Genomic DNA, 20,503 nt, shown 5'->3' with positions numbered 1-20,503 from the left:
TGTTACAATAGATCTCCAGTTTCAATCAATTTCAAGTAGGTGTGAGAATACCAATGATTGTTGTGATATCCTTGCTTACCTACTACACACACTATTTTAGTTTTCTCCACAATGAAAAGAAACTCTAGAAAGCAGAAACTTCCCTGAGGAAACACAGATTTCCAGTAATCATGATTATTCGCAAAACTCACTGCAACAGATACACCACAGCACACACCACACATGCATACACAACTCATCTTAAGTTGTATATTTAGTTCTTTGAACATCTAAAAAGAAAAATCATACTTTCACACCACAAGGGTATGCTGCAGAAGATTTTAAGCTTCTGGCAATGGAAGAAAAATGTCACATTTAAAAATTCAGGAAAGCCACATTTTCTAATTATCCTGCAACCTGGTGGGTATTTTTCATTAAGAAAGTAATTCAATTTCATGAAAAAGTTATTTAATCGAATAGACCTTCTCACTCATTTTCTGTCTCATATACACATGCACAAGTGCTCACACATGCTAATACACACACAAATGTGAGCAGTGGTGAAGCTGAAGCATTTGACAATGAAAAGGAGCTTGCAAATCTGTGCAGAAAAAGAATACAGATAATGTTTCTCAGAGAAGAGAGTGTTCTCTGTGCAAGAGGGAAATTCACTGTTTTATATCCTTCCAGAAAGCATGATAAATTATAGACTTGTCTTAGAAATATTTGCTACAGTGAACATGGATAGACACCTGCAGCTTCTTCGATCAAGCAACCTCCCCTCCTCCTTTCACTTATTTTGCTGTCGGATTTGCAAAGAATTCTGTCCTTGACCATGAATGAGTTTTTAAACATACCACAGGAACATCTGTATTCCACTTTGAAGTCTTGAGACTGGTCACTTTGGGACTAGCTCACATTTGGCTCTGCCTCCTTATCACTGTACCTACAGTTAAAATTTTAATAATGCGTCTTACTGACCATCCAAGCAGGGCTTGCTCTTCAGCCACAGAAAGTGTGGACAGTAGCAGCCTCCAGCAGTGCACTCCTTCAGAGGCAAAGAACTGCCTAATGCAAGGTCTTGTCCTTCTGGGGGTAGCCTGCAGGTTGGCATATGTGAGTTATTTCCAGTTTGGGACTGCAGTGAATGATGCTGCCATGAAAATTATTCTACATATTTTTAGGTCAACGTATGTACACATTTTTACTGGAGTTTCCACTATGAGTAAAATTGCTAAGTTGTGGTGTGTGTTTATGTTCAACTGCAGTAGAGCCTGCCAAGTAATTTTTAAAAGTGGTTATAAAAATTTATACTATATCAAGCAGTTTATGAAAATTAGTTCTTTCATATCTTTGTCAACACTGGGTATTGTTTTAGTCTTTTTACATTAGTCATCCTGATAAGTATGTTATGATACCTCATTTTCATTTTAATTTGCATTTCTCTATTGACAAATGAGGTTGAACCCCATTGGTATTTGTATATCCTCTTACTATTAGGACATCCACTTTTTATTTTTACTTACAGAGGCCTTTTTTGTATTCTATATGAGTCCTTGTGAGGAATATGTACTGCAAATGCCTGCTCCTTAGCGTTCCTTTTTAATCACTAATTTCTGTATTATGATAAACAATGGCTTAATTTAATATACTCAAAAAGAACTTTTTTCAGGGGATGATGAATATGGCTAATACTTAGGTTTTTTACTTTATTTTTAAAAATATTTGTTTATTTTATTTGAAAGGCAAAGAGAGAGAGAGAAAGTCTCATCCACTGGCTCACTACCCAAATGGCTGCAGTGCCCAGAGCTGGGCTCACTGGAAACCAGGAGCTTCTTCTGGGTCTCTCAGTTGGGTACAGGGGGCCAAGTACTGGGGCCATCTTCCACTGCTTTCCCAGGTGTATTTGCAGGCAGCTGGATTGAAAGTAGAGTAGCCAGGATTTGAACTGGTACCTATATGGGATGCCAGCTCCACAGGCAGGGGCTTTACCCACTGCGCCACAATGTCATGCCCAGGTTTTATTTTAAAAAATCTTTGTTGCCGGCTCTGCAGCTCACTAGGCTAATCCGCCTTGCGGCCCCGGCACACCGGGTTCTAGTCCCGGTTGGGGTGCCGGATTCTGTCCCGGTTGCCCCTCTTCCAGGCCAGCTCTCTGCTGTGGCCAGGGAGTGCAGTGGAGGATGGCCCAAGTATTTGGGCCCTGCACCCCATGGGAGATTAGGATAAGCACCTGGCTCCTGCCATCGGATCAGCACGGTGCAGGCCGCAGCGGCCATTGGAGGGTGAACCAACGGCAAAGGAAGACCTTTCTTGTCGCTCCCCCCATTCTCAGAGGAATGACACCAGACTGGATGCTGTTTTCTTTCCCCAGCCCTTCCCGGATTTGCTGCCACTCCCCCGCCTCCGCGGAGCTCTCCAACCGACTTTCTTAGGGGGGCCCCACATGTTGTCTCTCTCCCTCTTTTGTAGTCCTCTCCCACCAATCCATGCTCTGCTGCCCATGTGCTGAGCACGCCACTTTCCTCCAAACAGGGGTTGGGTCAGGAATCAGCTAATTAATGAAGCAGCTGTGTAAAATTTGTTTACTCCCTCAGAGCGCCATATGGTGGGAGATCAGATGCATAGAGTTAGTCTTAATAGTCTCAGTGGTCTAGTCTAGTCTCGGTAGTCTCAGTACTTATTTCGCCATGTTGCAGGAGACAGGCCCTGCTCCCCACAGATCCCCCTTCTTTTTATTCTTTGTGGCATTGATACATGCTTGTCTTCGGTGCCCCGCAGCGCATACTCTGCTCTGCTAGAGTTGCCCGCAGGTGCTTATCGCCCTAGGCAGTCTGAATCCGAGTCCTCTCATCGCCATGTTGTGGGGAGGCTTTTTTCCCCCTGTGACTTTTTATCTCCATCTCTCTCTCTCCCGTGGCTTTTCCGAATCACGGCCTAGCTTTCTTCTCCGCTACAGCCTAGATTTCGTCTCCGCTACAGCCTAGCTTTCGTCTCCACTATGGCCTAGCTTCCCCGCGGCTTTTCGTCTTTCTCTCCACGCGGCTTTCTTCCCGCAGCTTTTTGTCTCTGTCTCTCTCTCTCCCCCGCGGCTTTTCCGAATCACGGCCTAGCTTTTGTCTCCGCTACAGCTTAGCTTTCGTCTCTGCTATGGCCTAGCTTTCCCGCGGCTTTTATTTTTTTCCCTTCTCCTTCCCGGCTTTCTCCCAGCAGTCTGTATCCGAGTCATGACACCACTTGTTGTCCCTAGGTTCTCCCTAGTTTCCCTCCGGTATTTTCCCGGCTTTCCTCCTCCCGTCCATATCTGAGTCACGGAACCACTTGTCGCTCCCCAACTCGCGGAGGAATGACACCGGACCGGACGCTATTTTCTTTCCCCGGCCCTTCAAACAGGGGTTGGGTCAGGAATCAGCTAATTAACAAAGCAGCTGTGTAAGATTTGTTTACTCTCTCTCAGCACCATATGGTGGGAGATCAGATGTGTAGAGTTAGTTTCAGTCCACAGTCTCAGTACTTATTTGTCTCCCGGGTGCCCCGCCATGTTGCGGGAGATGGACCCTGCTCCCCACACTTTCTCCCTGTCTCTCTCTCACTGTCCACTCTGCCTGTCAAAAAAAAAAATCTTTGTTTATCTCAGTGTTATGAAAATACTTTTTTTTTTCTTGAGGCTTTACTATCTTGCCTTTTATATTGAGATCTATAATACATCTAAATTTTAATTCATATGTGTGGTATGAGGTAGAACTCAAAATGTATATAGTTTTTATATGAATATGCAGCTGATCCAGATACTTTATTTAATAAACTATTCTTCAACTGGTGCACTACTGTATTTAAATGAGCATGTATGTGTGGATCTGCATCTAGATTATTTTTTTAAAGATTTATTTATTTATTTGAAATCAGAGTTACACAGAGGAGAGGAAGAGAGAGGGAGAGAGGACTTCATCCGCTGATTCACTCCCCAATTGGCCACAACGGCAAGAGCTGCGCTGATCCAAAGCCAGGAGCCCGGAGCTTCCTCCAGGTCTCCCACATGGGTGCAGAGGCCCAAGGACTTGGGCCATCCTCCACTGCTTTCCCAGGCCACAGCAGAGAGCTGGATCAGAAGCAGCCAGGTCTTGAACCTGCGCTTCAGGCCAGGGTGCCAACCCACTGCGCCACAGTGCCAGCCCCGCATCTAGATTACTTTAATATGTTAATCTGTATGTTGTTATTTGATATTATTGAAAGTGATATCTTTTTGATTTTCTTTGCTATTTATTGGTTTCAGATACACAGAAATAATTTGTCTACAGCAAACTTGTTAATCTATTCATTCTAACCATAAACCAATAGATTCTTTTGCCTTTTCAACATTATAGTTATATCATCTGCAAATAACATCAATCTTACTCCTTTCTTTACAAACCTTATAAGCTTTTTACTTTATCTTGCATAGTATAGTGGTGAGGAACTCTGGTCTTATGTGCATGTAATGGTATAAGCAGGGAAAAAGCTTTCAGTATTTTAACTTCAGAGTTAAGTATTATGCTAGCTATATTACTTTTGTAAATCTTTTAGTAGGTTAAGGAAGTTCTCTTTTGTTCCTAGTTTAGTAAGAGTTTATATCATGAAAGATATCAAATTTTTTCAAATGTTATTTTTCTTCACCTATTGAGATGATCATAAAGTTTGTCTTTTCTTTTTTCCCTCTTGTGGGAAATTATATGGATTACTTTTTGAGTATATATTAATACAACCTTGTATTTTAGAATAAATGCTTCATGATCATGATGCATTATCTTCCTTTTATATCACTGAATTTGATTTGAATTTGATAATATTTTGTTTTAGGAGCTTTATATCTATATTTATAAAAGGTATTGATCTGTAATGTTTTATTTATTTTTTAGGTGTCCTTGTTAGGCTTTGGTGCAGTTATACAGCCCTCATGAAACAAGTTAGCAATTGCTTTTCTTTTTCTCTGTTCTGTGGTAGAGTTTGTATAAGATTATTTTTTATTAAATATTTAGGAAAATTTACTAAAGAAGCCAACTGGGTCTGGATATTTCTTTATGGGAAATATCTTTATTTATATTTAAATAAAATATATTTTTTATTTATGAGCTTTATTCTTGTACGTATACCCTAAGAATGTTTTAAGTTCATTTCTATTTTACAATACATAAATACATTTTTGTAAAAATTCAAATATTACAGATAAAGCTAAGTTCATCCTCATCCATTATCCCCTTAAAATTTTTAGTTATACCTTATTGCATTTCACCATGGAAATAATGCTCTGATATACCTGTCCTTGCACATTTGGGTTGTACAAGTTTACCTGCATAAGAATTGTTAAGTCTCATTTTCTTCATATAAGTAGAGTTCACTTAAAGTGAATTTTACTTGTATGTTATGTTATATCAATAATGCTTAGTGTACTGCCTCAGCATTCCATGAATGTTAACATTATTAATACTATTATGTTTTTTAAAAAATCTCAGGATGGATATGGGTGTTGAAAGATTATACCCAAATAAAGAGATAGAAAAGCTTTATAAGTAATCCAAAAAAAAAAATCACAAATAGAAACAATACAAAAGCCAGCAAATTTTATTTGTAGGAGAGTCCCATCATTAACCCTTCTTTGGAACATATTTATCCGTGTTTTAAAGATAGTACTCACAGGGTTATCTACATTGTTCACCTGCAGCAGATTAGATGCAGCAAGCCTTCCTAGTTAGTGTCTTTGCTTTAGCAAAATATCCAAGATAATAAACATACTTAATGCTTAATGAAGACCCTTTGAATTGAGAATTTTCACAATTTCTTGTGCTTTTTAATGACAGTGGATGTCAAAGTATGAAAATCAAAGAGCCCATTTGATATAACAGCAAATCCATAAGTCAGAGAAAAGACATTTGGTTTCCTATACATTATGTGATTTACAGTGTGAAAAGTAACACAACCTCAATTTGTTATCTATCCTGTGAAATGGAGGAATAGGATTTCTTCCCTTTCATTAGAATGATCTTGAAGATCCTTAGAGAAAGTGAACTGAGACAGACTTAAATGGAACTTATAAAAGCCCTCATAAATGTTTTTGTATTCACTAAAATAAAATTATAAAAACAAAACATAAAGAAGATTTCATTGATAATTATTCATAATGGAATTGGGGCAGAGGCAGTGAGAATATAGGAAAAAGGGTGGATGGCAGAGGAAAAGTAACATTTTTGTGATGGAAAGTGATTCAAGATGTATCAGAGCCTTGGGTCCTGCTGCTGCTCTTAGGAGAAATGAGAAGTGCTAAGACCTCTGTGAAGTGCCAGGGTCAGCAGCTGTGGTCTGGTATGGGTTTTTCCTGAGTCTAGGGCCAGCACAGGAAGGGACCTTCATTGGCTTTCTATCAAGAAGTCTTCAAACCTTGCCTCTCCACACAAAAAGAAGCTCCAACTTGGTTTCAAACAATGGAGAGTTTGACATTTTCCAGGATATAAATTACAGAAACTTATACGTAGATATAAGTTCAATTCTCCATCTCTAGCTCATAATTTAGCTTCTCTTTTTCCTGCGGTTTCAGGAGAAGCTCCAAGGATTGAATTGGAGATCTAGAGGAAAAAAATAAAATGTCTTTGCATATGCAAAGTAAATAGGTCAAGTACTATTCTGTTGAAATAAAACCCAGAGATCCATATAGTCCTACCAGTGACCTTAACAGCTGCAACTAGATCTCATACATTTTGATTTTATGATGTACCATGAATCACCATCTGTGGAGACTGCATCACAATTATCTAGTTTCTGAAAGAGATATATAATATAATTTGTTGCTAAAGAGTTTGGAGTGAAGAGGGGGGATTATGGCTACAACAATAGCTTTGCTATTTACCCTTATAAGTGATAGAATTATACATGAGACTTTGTATGGCAGGATGTTGAAAACGAGAAAGCCTAAAGAAATGATTTACTATAATCCTTATTAGTTTCCTCAATTCCATGGAGAGAGAAAATATGCAGGATTAGGTGAAACACTCATTTTCAATAAAAGAGGAATGATACTTAATGAACACACTTTACTGCACTTTGTAACAGGTGACCTTGAGACCCCAGTGGCCCATGTGTTCTCACTCAGTATGTGCCAAAGGAATTCTTGGTTTACCTTCCAAATGCTGGGAGAACATTTTATCACAAAGAAAAGCATCATATAATATATGCAAAATACACTGGTTTGGAAGTGCTTTCCATTTTCGAGACCTGAGGCTTTCAAAAGGTCACTTAGCCTATCTGATTCTTAGTTTTTCTCACTTTAAAATATGTATATGCAGGCAGTTTTTCTGCCTAACAACCCCCAAAATCACAGTGGCTTATAACAATAGCACATTATCCTCATTGAAGTTGCACATCTGCTGATGTGTGGCTCAGCTGTAGTTCTACTCTAGCTGTGCTCCGTGTTTCTTACTCCAGACCCAGTTTGAAAAGATGGCCCTTATGTGTGGCAAGCTTATTATGGCTGAAAGAAAGAGCAAGAGATCTTGGATAGATGCCTCTTTCAGCTTCTGAACAGTCCTGGCACAGATCATGTCCGTTATCACTCCACTGGCCATGAAGAATGGCATAGTCAAGGCCAGCATCAAGGGGGAAGGGGAGTATACCCCTCCCACAGCAAACCAGCAAAATCAAGTCAGCAAATTTTTACAGGGAAGGTAAAATTGAATAAGAAAGGATGTCATATCTACTTAGTTCTCCAAACTTCTGTGAGTCTCAAATAAGTTACATATTTATATATACATATATGTATGTATACATATATATTCATATGTATATATACATATACACACATGTGTGTGTGTATGTGCATTGTAACTTAATGGATTCTCACTAATATAAGAGCTGTCATTGTTGAACACTTCCTTTTAATGATACTTGTTTCAAGGATCCAGGTAGATTTCAAGTCCTCACTTATCCTTAAAATGTACAACTTTTCTGTTCTTACCACAAAACTTCGTAGAACTTTTAACTATATCAGTTGTCATTTTTCTAAAGCCGTGTATAAGAGGTCTTCAGAAAGTTCATGGAAAATGTGTATTATGAAAACCCTGCATGGATTTCAAAATAATTTTTGCATCAAAATAAATGTATCTTTTCATTACATTTTACCATGTGTTTTTTAACTTTTTAGCCACACATTTTGCCTTTTCATGTTCATATATTTTAAATGTCATAATTACAGTCATTTATTTTCTACTATATATTAAACCACTTTGAAAAACTTTTTGGGCATCCAGAAGCTTTTGTCCCTTTTTTCTTGATAATTAAATTGATAAAATTCCTTTATAGGAATTTGGAAAACATCATGCTGAGTGAATTAAGGGAGTCCCAAAGGGACAAATATCATATGTTCTCCCTGATTGGTGACAACTAACTGAGCACCCAAGGGGAAACTTGTTGAAGTGAAATGGACACTATGAGAAACAGTGACTTGATCAGCTCTTGTCCTGACGGTTGATGTACAATGTAATACTTTATCCATTTTAGTATTTTTTTTTTGGTTCTAGTACCATTGGTTGAACTCTGTAATTAACACACAATTATTCTTAGGTGTTTAAATTTTAACTGAAAAGTGATCCCTGTTAGGAATTTGGAAAACATTATGCTGAGTGAAATAAGCCAATCCCAATGGGACAAATGCCACTTGTTCTCCTTGATAGGTGACAACTAACTGAGCACCAAAAAAGAAACCTGTTAAAGTGAAATGAACACTATGAGAGACGGTGACTTGATCAGCCCTCACCCTGACTGTTGATGAACAGCTTAATATGTTATTCCTCTTAGTATTTTTTTTGTTTGTTCTACTTAATACTTTTGGTTGAATACTGTAATCAATACACAATTCTTCTTAAGTGCTGAAACTTAACTGAAAAGTGATCGCTGTTAAATATAAGAGTGGGAATAAGAGAGGGAAGAGATGTGCAATTCGGGACATGCTCAAACTGACTTACCTCAAACAGTAGAGTTAGAAACATACCAGGGGATTCGAATTCAATCCCATCGAGGTGGCATGTACCAATGCCATCTCACTAGTCCCAGTGATCAATTTCTGTTCACAATTGATTGTAATGATAGGACTAAGAACCAAAGGGATCACATAAACAAGACTAGTGTCTGCAAATACTAGCTGATAGAATAAAAAAGGGAGAGAATGATCCAACATGGGAAGTGAGATACACAGCAGACCCATAGAATGGCAGATGTCCTAAACAGCACTCTGGCCTCAGAATCAGCCCTTAAGGCATGCAGATCCAGCTGAAATGCCCATGAGAGTATTTCAGGCATGGAAAGCCAAGACACTCTGGGGGAAAAAAAAAAAAAAAAAACTAAATGCAAGATCTCCACGAGTGAGATCCCAGTGGAAAGAATGGGTCATCAAAGAAGGAGGTACCTTTCTCTGAAGGGAGGAGAGAACTTCCACTTTGACCATGGCCTTGTCTAAAAATGATCAGAGTCAGTGAACTCAGGGGGCTTCCATAGCCTTGGCAGCTCATGACAAGAGCCTAGGGGGATTACTGAGGCCATAAACAAGAGTGTCAATTTGTTAAGTCAACAACAGGAGTCACTGTGCACTTATTCCTCATGTAGGATCTTTGTCCTTAGTGTGCTGTACATTGAGATTTAATGCTATAACTAGTACTCAAACAGTATTTTTCACTTTATGTTTCTGTGTGGGAGTAAACTGTTGAAATCTTTACTTAATGTATGCTAAACTGACCTTCTGTATATAAAGAGAATCGAAAATGAATCTTGATGTGAATGGAAGGGGAGAGGGAGTGGATAAGGGGAGGGTTGCGGGTTGGAGGGACGTTATGGTGGGGAAGCCATTGTAATCCATATTCTGTACTTTAGAAATTTATATTCATTAAATAAAAGTTAAAAAAAATTCCTTTATAGGAAATTTAGAAAATTTTAGGAGAATAAAGAAGAAATTTAAAGCACCTGTATTTAAATCCTGTCCTAATATACAAATGTGCACACACCCACACACACACACACTCATACATATATACACATGTGCTTTTGAATCACACAAATTATCTGAGCACCAAATGAAAATATTCTCTTGAACTGCATTCTAACTTTACTATATGTTGTTAACATACTTTTCTGATAATCATTAAATATTTTTGAGAACATGAATTTAACATTTTAACATCTAGCATTAATACATATAATATGCCAAATACAATACATATATAATTTTAAAGCTCAATAATTAAAAAACCAACTACACAACTAGAAAGCTGGACCACTCTTGGAGCCACCTCTGTGCTGCCCTTCCCATTCAGTAAACACCGTTCTCAAGATTGTGTGCTGTCATTAACTTCTTTCTTTTTTTAGTATTTTCAGATATGTGTGTATTTCCAGACATGTATCATTGAGTTTTGCTTGGCTTTGAGATTTATTAAAAAAAAAAAAAAGACAGTATCATACTACCCTATTTTTAGTAGTGGAATGAATATTACAAAATTAGTTTAAAATGTCCTCTACTATTAGACACATAGTTTTCTCCTGCTTTACAAAGAACTCATACATTAATTTTTGTGTATTCCTAATTTCCTTGGGGATAATTTCTAGAGGTATAATTGCTGAATTAAAGTGAAAGAACACATTTATGTCTTTTCTTTGTAACTGTGCATCAGGAAATATGTACATCTAGAAGATGTTAATAAAAACAAGTATACAGATTTGCCTAGTTCATAATTATTAACCATTATTAGCTCTTTCCACTTCCACTGGCAATAAGAATACAGTGGCTTGTCCAATTTTAAGTCAAAAACCAAATTCCTCAGTTTTTCTGAATTCCTTGAAATTTTCCATTCTTTTCTATTCTTGTCACACAGTGGCATCACTATCTGCTGGGTTCTTTTATTTAAAAGAGCTACACAGAGAGAGGCTCAGAGAGAAAGAGAGGTCTTCCATCCGTTGGTTCACTCCCCAATTGGCCGCAAGGGCCCGAGCTGCACCGATCTGAAGCTGGGAGCCTGGAGCTTCTTCTGGTTTCCCATGTGGGTGCAGGGGCCCAAGGATTTGGGCCATCTTCTATTGCTTTCCCAGGCCATAGCAGAGAGCCAGATTGGAAGTGGAGTCGCAGGGTCTCGAACCGGCACTTATATGGGATGCTGCCACCAGCTACACCACAGTGATGGCTCCTATCCCCTGGGTTCTTCAGGCTAGAAACCTTAAAGACATCTCTCTCTTCTTACCATCCCCCACTCAATCACTGCTTGAATCATCCCTTCCCTTCCATTTTTGCAAACACTGTTCTTATTTAAACCTGCTGATCTACATAACATGGAACATTACATGACCTCCTACTTGGTCTCCTACCTGTCTTGAATCTCTTGCCTTTCTTGTCAGTCCCTCACTTTGCTACTTTCTCAAAACACAGACTTGTCCTTAAAACGGACACTAAAAATAGTTGATAGTTCCACATTATCCACATGATAAAATCCACTCTCCTTTCTTGTTATAGGCAAAGCCCTTGATCTAATATAACCTACCTCTCCAGCTTTATTTCCTATCATCCATTCTCTCTACTCCACCCAAAGGACTTTCCATCTTGTACTCTAGGTAGCCTACACTGCTTGTTCCATATGTATTTTCCTGTTTTTCATCATTCAAATCCCCCTACATTCCAGCCTGCTGAAATGCTATTCATGCTTGAAGTTTTCACAGAAGTACCACTTCTCCCATGGAGTTTTATGTCAATGTAAGTTATTAGAGTTGCACATAGATGAGTCAGGCATGGTTGCTTCTCTTAAAAATGTTTTAGATACCAATGCATGTGTAAAATATAGTTATAAATAATACTGCTTAGAAAATGGAGAACATGAACTATTTGTAGCACATCCATTACAACTATATACATTTATATGTGTATGTGTGTGTGTTTGTACATATCTAAATATGTAAAGAAATAAAAAGGTTTATAGGAAGACTTGTAAATACTTGAACTTGGTGTTTGTAAAGCCCTCTAAAATTCTTTTGGAAACAAGGAAAAATGAATGTTTTTCAAAAAATTAATAAAACAATTATTAGGTTTTCTTTCATAAAAATGCTTACTGGTTTTGTATTTAATTTTCACTGATTTATTTTATTTATATTAGAGACAGAGTGATCTCCTTGTTCACTCCTCAAATGCCTGCAACAGCCAGGGCTGGACCAGAACTCAGGACATAAGCCAGGAACTCAAACCAGGTCTCCCACATAGGGGCAGGAAACTAATTCCTTGAGCCATAACTGCTGGCTTGGCCCAGAGTATCCATTAGCAGGAAACTAGAATGAGGAGTCAGATGTGGGACTTGAACCCAGACACTCTAATGTGGGTTGTGGGCCTTAACTGCTAGGCTACACACCTGCCCTTAGGTTTGCAGTTGCAGGAGGCTGGCAAGTTGCTGCTTCTCCCTGTCCCAGTAATTGCTGGCTGATTTAGTTTCCTTGCCAGATCTCTCTGGTCATAGTTACAGGTGGTGAACAGTCCACTAAACTGTAAAATGAAATTTTGCAACTAGATAATTGTTAAATAGATGAGTCATTGATCTCTAATATACTTTCCAGTTCTTAAACTCTGAGATACCTTTTGCTCATGGGATACAAAAAATGCTTAAGGATAAAGGAAAGCACTGATTTGTTTTTTTGCTTTATAACCCTCACTAGTAACATGTAGCCAATTGCCCCTTTTCTTAACTTCAAACTGTAAATACATGAAGTGTAAGAAGTCATATACTTGGCTTCTGATCCAAATATACCACTACTGGTATGGCCTATTTCTGTTACCTGGCCTCTGTTTTCTTATGTTGGAAATGAAGAGTGAGACTAAATGTTTTTTGAGGTTCTTTGTAACTTTAGTGTATTAAAATTTTATAACTGATATATTTGAAGTACCCAAGGATTTTTTTTAACCCTTGTAGTCATTAGCTCACTTAACATATTAGTTAAGTTATGCATAGAATGGAATTATTCATGAAATACTTTTCACAAAATAATGTCATTAGCAAAGTGAAGCCTCAAGGTATGCTAACAGTATGTGAGATTGAGAAGTGTCTTAGTTCCATCTCTTATTTCTATTTACCAGAATACTTTTTTCTTACAATGCGTATTTCTTGTCTTTTAAAAATTTCACTTGTAGTATCATAATCTGAAATATTTTGAAAATTTATTGTAGGAAATTAAAATGTTGCAGATTTCAAATATTCTCACTATTTCTGATCAGTCTGGTAGCAATAGACCATATTTAAAAATACATGAATCTAGTAATCGTTAAAGACTTTCTTTATTAAGAAGGACTCTCAAACGTCTCACTGAAGAGAGTCCATTTTATTCTCCAAAAGACAAATTAATGTTCGATATATTCTGAGTCCAGAGTTGCTTGTGGCAAACATAATTATTACTGCTTAAACAAGTATTTCTTTTCTAATAATTAGATTTTTTTCATTTTGATGGGTAATCATAAATATTAACCACCAGCAGTGCAGGAATAATTTATATTCAAATTGTCAGACATCACTCTGTGAACACATAAAATAATTTACATTTATTTAGAACATCTTATCCTAAAATGCTCACCAAATATTTCTTTGTAATCTAATTGCAAGCTATATATAGGACTCTACCACCTGAAATAGGGCAGCAACCAAAGTAGTTAAGATAAAGGACACAACTGCAAACAAAACAAAGAAGGAAACGCCGTAATTTTTATTGTGTTCCTATGTGCTCTTTTACCTGTAGGATTGGAGAATCCATGTTGATCAAATGCACCAGCACAGAAGTGGAATTGAGTCTGCTCTAAAGGAGACTAAGGTGTGTGAATTGCTTCAGATGCACCAGTATACATTTAATCATCTGTAGATTACCTGTTGTGGGACATTTCTACCCTGTACTCACTAGTCCTTGTCAAAGTTAACAAAGAGGTAGACTAGGACTATTCACAAAGTGTTTTTCTGTTCAAAAAATAGTGAGTTAGCAAAGTGGAGCATCTAGGTTTGCAAACAGATGTGTGGGATTGAGAAGTACGCTAGATACAATTCTTGCCTTCCAAAAGCTTGTTTTTTGAATATACCATATTATATTTGAATAACTCTTCAATTTAAACTAACTAAAGAAAGTTGATTTATATAAAAGCTGTATCTATATTCAATATATTACATTCAAAATACACATATAATACACATATCTAATGTGTATTCCTGAGTCCTGAGGGATGAGAGCAATGCCTACAACTTAGAGCGTTCCCAGGTTTGCTGTCGTGCTAGAAAGGGGAACTGTTGGAGGATGCCACAAATAAGCAAAGCTATAGTGAGCAGTTATGGGTCCCAGGCTAGAGCTGGAGGTTTCAAGATCTATTTCAAAATGGAATATTCCAGTCTTCTTTGTGGTAAAGGAATGTCCGTGTTATTCCCTTATGTTCTTTGATTGTGAACTTTTTAAGAAGCTAGTTACAATCACTTACATTTTAGTTATGCATAAGGACAAAAGAATTAACACTACCATGTGACTTTTCATTTTTAACATCCCATAATATGCAACTAAAATATTTCTCACCACAAACTTTGTTTTCTTTTTGTGTTTCTTTGTTTTGTTTTGAAAATTCCCAACTCTTCTTTATTGTGTTTGTGGTAGATCATTTGTAGTAATGAATTGAATGAATGTTAACTCATTTTTAACTGTTTTTAAGAAATCTGTTTTGTAAGTTCTTTTACCTATTGAAACCCTATGAAATTTGCAGGGATTTTTGGACAAACTCCATAACGAAATTAGTAGGACCCTGGAAAAGATTGGCAGCCGAGAAAAGTACATCAACAATCAGCTGGAGCACTTGGTTCAAGAGTATCGTGCAGCTCAAGCCCAGCTGAGTGAGGTAACTTCAGAATGATTTCAGGGATTTCTTCCAGTTTCTGACCTTAATCCCTAAGCTTGACACTTGCTTTTCATTTGAGAATTGTGAAATGCTTCTCACAAACAGCACCACACTAATTCTCTGCCCTCTTTAGGAAGCTGTGTGGGGGATAGAGCTTACCTCCATTTTACATGTAATAGAAATTGTTGTCTCTTAGAAGTCTTTAAATATACTTCTTCATTTCATGTCAGTGAATGAAGGTATTTATTGTTGGGAAACCTGGCTTAGAACAGGAATCAAGTGTCAGGACACCTTTTGTTTCTAAGTTTGTTGTTAATTTATTGTAGGAGTAGGAGGAAGAAGAATAGCTTGCGTTCACATGTGTCAGAGGGAAAAGACAGCCCTTGCCATAACAGCTCACAAACCACAGAGTAAGAACCATGAAAGCTGCTCAGAGACAGGCTATTTAAGTAATGAAATGAGACATATTTTTCACTCTTCCAAAGTTTTCCAATTTTTACCAAAAAACAAAATAACATGCAACTCACTAACCTTTGAAAGCAGCAGCTTTTGGTCCCAGGAGAAGGAATAGCTAACAGTTTTCCCTTGGGATTTATGCCCCCTGGTTTCCTGGTGCTCAGGAAGACTAGTAAGAGCATTTGCAAGCATCAGTTGAAGGCATGTTTTGTTTTCTTTCAGCAGACAAGGTTAGAAGAAGAAAACAGTGGACATGAATTTGAGATAATTCTGTACTTTCAAAAGTTCTTTAAAACCAAACAGAATTTAATCTTTAATTTTATCACATTGCTTATTGCCTCATATAGACATCTACTTGTAAATATTTTTAGTTAAAAAACTGTAAAATTCTCTGAATAAAGCCACCATATATCTAATATTAATATTAAATAATTGATTATTACAGTAGTTTCCAAGAACATGTTCTAGTTGATTGTACTGTCTGCTGTTTGTTAATCCTTATTAATTGCTGAGCCTGCTGCCTTGCTTTGATTGATTTTTTAACTGATTTTCTCTACATAGCATGCAAATTAGATTGAACAGAGCCATTCTCCCAACTATTTAGCAATGGCCGAGGACAGTTTTTATTGTGAACCATGCCCATGTGAGTTACACAGATGGTATATAAAGGTTAGGGTAGTTCATCATTTTATAGTGCTTTTCTTAAGTAGATGGTGCCTATTAGGGGCATCAAATAGCTACAGTTAAATGTCACTTTCACAAATGCATTCAGACGAGGAGGGGGTTGCCATAAATGCTATGCAGGAATTATAAACACAAAGAGGTCATATGTAAGTGATCTATTTCTGTTTTGAATTTGTCATTAAACAAATTGTCTTCCCTCTCAGGCAAAGGAGCGATACCAGCAGGGGAATGGCGGAGTAACAGAAAGAACTAGACTGCTGTCTGAGGTACGCACCGGCACTCTTGCCTGGCTTCTAGCCTGACATTCAGAGGCATTGAGTAGTTTAATACCACTCTTTGCAATAATTGCTTCCTGTGGCTTCAAGTCATTTTCTTTAGGAGAAAATCCCTAATGTTCTTATTAATAAATCAGTTATTTAGACATGTCTTGTTATATTAGCATACTTATATTTAATCTTGTGTTTCACAATAATTGTAACTAATATATAGATGAATAAAGCATTGGTTTAGGAGTCTTACAAATGTTCCTGTTACTATGCAAGATTTAAGATTCATTTTTAGTAATTGTAGTTAACTTGTGTAGGATCTTGGGTATTTCCCTGTCCACAATTGGGAGTGGCTTACAACTTCTAGGATATTGCATATATTTTTGCATTTATTTTCATGATCTTGCAAGACAGATAAGACTTGATTATATTCTTCACTAAAGAGCTAAAAGTGAAAAACCATGCAATAAGGTCAAGAGCCAATTTGGACTAAAATCGAAGATTATCTTTGGTTACAATCCTGTGTAATTGCCACAAACTTTACTGTTGTGACAGTAAAGAATTAAGCTCCTTTTGTAGAGATTATGTGAGGATTAGCTATTTTAAAGTACTGAAAATATAAGAGAAATATTTAGACCCTCAGCTCATGGTGCTTCTAGGCAAATAAAACATTATATATAAGTAAGTACCCACTTATGTTAGCTAAATTAACACTTGAAGGGAGTCCAGGGAACCATTTAGTTCTTTTGGAGTAGGTAGTTATCCCCAGTTGTAACATTTCAGGTGCCTGAAAGAAATTAATTTGCTTTACTTGGATGAGCACTTTATTCCCAAGGAAGGTTTAACTCACCAATATGATAAAAATAAATAAATAAATAAAATAAAGCCCACTACTAAGTTACAGTAATTATGGCTTAGTTCTGGATTATATGAAAATTTTTCAGTTTTTTTAAAGATGATATTTTCTACCTACATTAATGCTGGTTTGGGAGTTTGCTAATAATAGAGGCTATGGTAGTATAATTTATACATAGAATACAGAGAAGAACCAATATAATGGAACAGGATGCTCTTGGAGTTTGGAGTTCATGGTTTGAATAAGCAGTAGAACAGTTTTATATATGGCTATATGATACTTTTTTAATGTTCAATATAATAAAAGGTGACATAATCTTTTGGTGAGCTATACTGTTAAAAAGATGCATATGAAACTTAGAAATCTAGAATCTCTTTAGAATGCTTATAATATTTTAATTAATAATTGATTGTTAGAGAATGGCATGGTAGATGCTTGTGAGATAAAAGCAAGATTGAAATGGATAAAACAAGTTTGCTTTTGTTGTGTCATGTCACAACATGACAAACCTAATGTGAAAATATTTTGATGAAGTTCGACATTAGAAGTATTCTCAGAAGATGAAAAGTTTTGTATATCGGCATGTTTTATATTCTTGTTTGAATTTGTCCAGAATATTCCTAATATCTTTGTTGCTCTTTGTGTGTATTTAATATTTAAATTATTTTTGTCAGTAGATCATTTAAAAAATTTGAAAATTTATTAAAATTCCATGCTCATGAAAAATGTTTTAATGAAAGGTTACAGAAGAATTAGAAAAGGTAAAACAAGAAATGGAAGAAAAGGGCAGCAGCATGACTGATGGTGGTAAGTACACGCTTGTTCTGAAGAGAAAATGTGAGGGAGAGAAAAAGAGCTCTTCAAAAAGACTACCTAAGAAAGTAGAATTAATTAGGAAGTCTGCTTTTCAAATGAGCTGTTTGTTACTTGTTAAAGAGAGATATATGGTCCAGACATCATGTCTGATCATCGGTATACTAAGAGCAGTAGTTTTTTTTTCTTCTACTATAATTTTGTTTTATTCAAACTGCATTGATTCAAAGAGTGTGAAATAGTTACATATGTGCTCGTAGAAAGTATCATACCAATTTTAAAGAAATGTTTTATTCTGTTTTCATCAAATAAGCTTCATTTTCCCATTTTATGTACAGAAGGACACTAAGTGTTTGCCCAGATGACACCAAGGCAATGATGTAGTGACCTTTGTCTTTTTTCCTCCTCCCCAGTAGACCTGACTGGGCAAGGGTCAAATAGAGAAGAATTAATAATCTTGCAGTAACCATCCTCCATTGTGAGCTGGTTATTTTCACACAGTCCAGCAGTGATTGCCTAAGGCTTTTCTAAGCCAGGAAAGATTTTCTAGCGTTCTAATGATCTATACTGCGTGATCTTTTAAAGGGATGTGTTGGATGTTTTTTCATAATGTTTTAAACGGGCCCATTATCTATATCTCAAAGGTAATTCTCTCTTTCCCTTTTCCCCCTTTGTACCACCTTTTCCTACAGACAAATACACTAGCCCATAAAATCATGTCAGACACATCTTTAAACACCCACTCAGCAGTTCTTCCCCAAGAAAGAGAAGAAAGTTCAACTTCAGTAACCAAGTACTACATCATTTCCCTTCCTGAAAATCTCAGGTGTTTAAAATGCCATAGCCAAATTGTGTGAATGTCAGTGAGTTGTTGGCTGTGTTTTAACCCTATTTTTGGCTTAAGACAAAGTGAGGAAAATGTCATACAGTTCTATAGCAAGTACACTGGTACTCCAAATGAACATTGTCACTCCATGCTATTTTCATTCTGCAGCTCCTTTGGTGAAGATCAAACAGAGCTTAACAAAACTGAAGCAAGAAACAGTTCAGATGGACATTAGGATCGGTGTTGTGGAACACACCTTACTCCAATCAAAACTGAAGGAGAAGTCCAACATGACTAGAGACATGCATGCAACAATTATTCCAGAATCAGCAATAGGCTCTTATTAAAATAAACTGTTTTCACACTTCTGATTAGTTGAGCTTTTATGTCAAATCATATTTCTTATTGCATAGATTTCCACAAACAGTTATCTCTTTTAAAGCATATTCAATGGTTTATTTTTACAGGTACTTACACACAAGTTGTATCATGGTGATTATGATGGTTAAGACTTTGCATTGAATATGTTTAATAAAATAACTAAAAATTCTCACTTCCAATGATGATTTCATTGTTACTGATGTCAAAGCTCCTGCCTGGCAGGTCATTTTTGGTACCTTGTACAAGCCAGTGTTTATGACCTGTGCTTTCAGTAGATGCTACTCTTGTCACCACGTGAACCATTGGAAGAGGCCTGGCCTTTTGCTTTGATGATCACAAGTGCGTCTGTGCCAAGCAGCAGCTAAGGATGGGTAGGGAGATTCTGCATATGAAGGCAGAATGCCCTTGCCTCAGCCATATGGTTACCTAAAATTACAATCATTTAAAGTATAGACAAAGGTTATTATTAATATAGGACATTTATGACTTATCATGAGTGTTTCCTAGCTAAAATGATTGTATAGGCAATCTATCTTCTTGGATCTAAGACCACTTAAATAAATAAATGTTCAGTTATATTTGACTCTGCACCTACAATAAGGAAAAGGTGAGTATGCACACATATCAGTGCTACGTACTTTTCTCTTGTTGTGTGCACTGCCCAGGAACTCATTTTGAAGGAGAAACAGTGGTGACAAATCCTGTGAAGATGAGTTTCTGGGACTGATGATCTTCACTTACCCATTTTACTGAGACAACTATCTAGGGTAGGATTTCTCCATTGGAAATAAGTAAGATTAGATTACCTGACTTAAAACTGGGCAAACTTGTCAGAGGGGCACGGAGCATAAGGTTGCCCACATTTTTAAAATAATAATAAAAATCACCAATGAAAATCTTAATGCTTTATGTTTAGTACAACAAAAACAATAAAATGCCATTATCATTTTTTATTCTAATCATTTTTCTCTAGGATTTTATTTTTTCATAGGCTTGATTTATAAACATATGTGAATATATCCTCAAACACATACACACACACACATTTGTTCCTTCAAACTCTCTCTGGTTTTACATTAAATTTAGCAAATTAGAAAATCAGTGTGGATATAAACGACTACCCAACAGGATGGCAATCAATATAATGATAAATAAGCCAGTTTATTTAATTCATAAAGGCAAAAATGGGTGAAGGGGGAAGAAATCCACCACGGGATTATAGGCATAAGAATTCTGAAATTTTCCTCAGCATTTACAGCCAACTTTGGGAAACCTAGTAGAAAATGTGAAACATAACCTTTGGTCCTGGAAATTTATTTGTATAGGCATTGTCTTGGCAGGTT

At 36.7% G+C, this 20,503-nt stretch overlaps 1 protein-coding gene across 2 annotated transcripts in view; it reads left to right on the top strand.

Annotated features, from left to right (window-relative positions):
- Positions 1–19,339, top strand: part of IFT57 (intraflagellar transport 57) — a 63,479-nt gene extending 44,140 nt beyond the window's left edge. Inside the window, exons 7-11 of one of the 2 annotated variants that reach the window (XM_002716719.5) lie at positions 13,750–13,821; positions 14,747–14,878; positions 16,222–16,284; positions 17,881–17,947; positions 18,948–19,339. In XM_002716719.5, coding sequence (XP_002716765.1) covers positions 13,750–13,821; positions 14,747–14,878; positions 16,222–16,284; positions 17,881–17,947; positions 18,948–19,126 — 513 coding nt within the window. In that variant the 3' untranslated portion in view covers positions 19,127–19,339. Of the gene's footprint in view, positions 1–13,749; positions 13,822–14,746; positions 14,879–16,221; positions 16,285–17,880; positions 17,948–18,645 lie in introns of both variants that reach the window. The other variant, XM_051819085.2, reaches the window with a different exon arrangement.
- The last annotated feature ends 1,164 nt before the right edge of the window (positions 19,340–20,503 follow it).

Source organism: Oryctolagus cuniculus, chromosome 4 (genome assembly GCF_964237555.1).
Source record: "Oryctolagus cuniculus chromosome 4, mOryCun1.1, whole genome shotgun sequence".
In the NCBI taxonomy this organism is placed as follows: domain Eukaryota; kingdom Metazoa; phylum Chordata; class Mammalia; order Lagomorpha; family Leporidae; genus Oryctolagus; species Oryctolagus cuniculus.
This window is presented reverse-complemented; position numbering and strand designations above follow the sequence as displayed.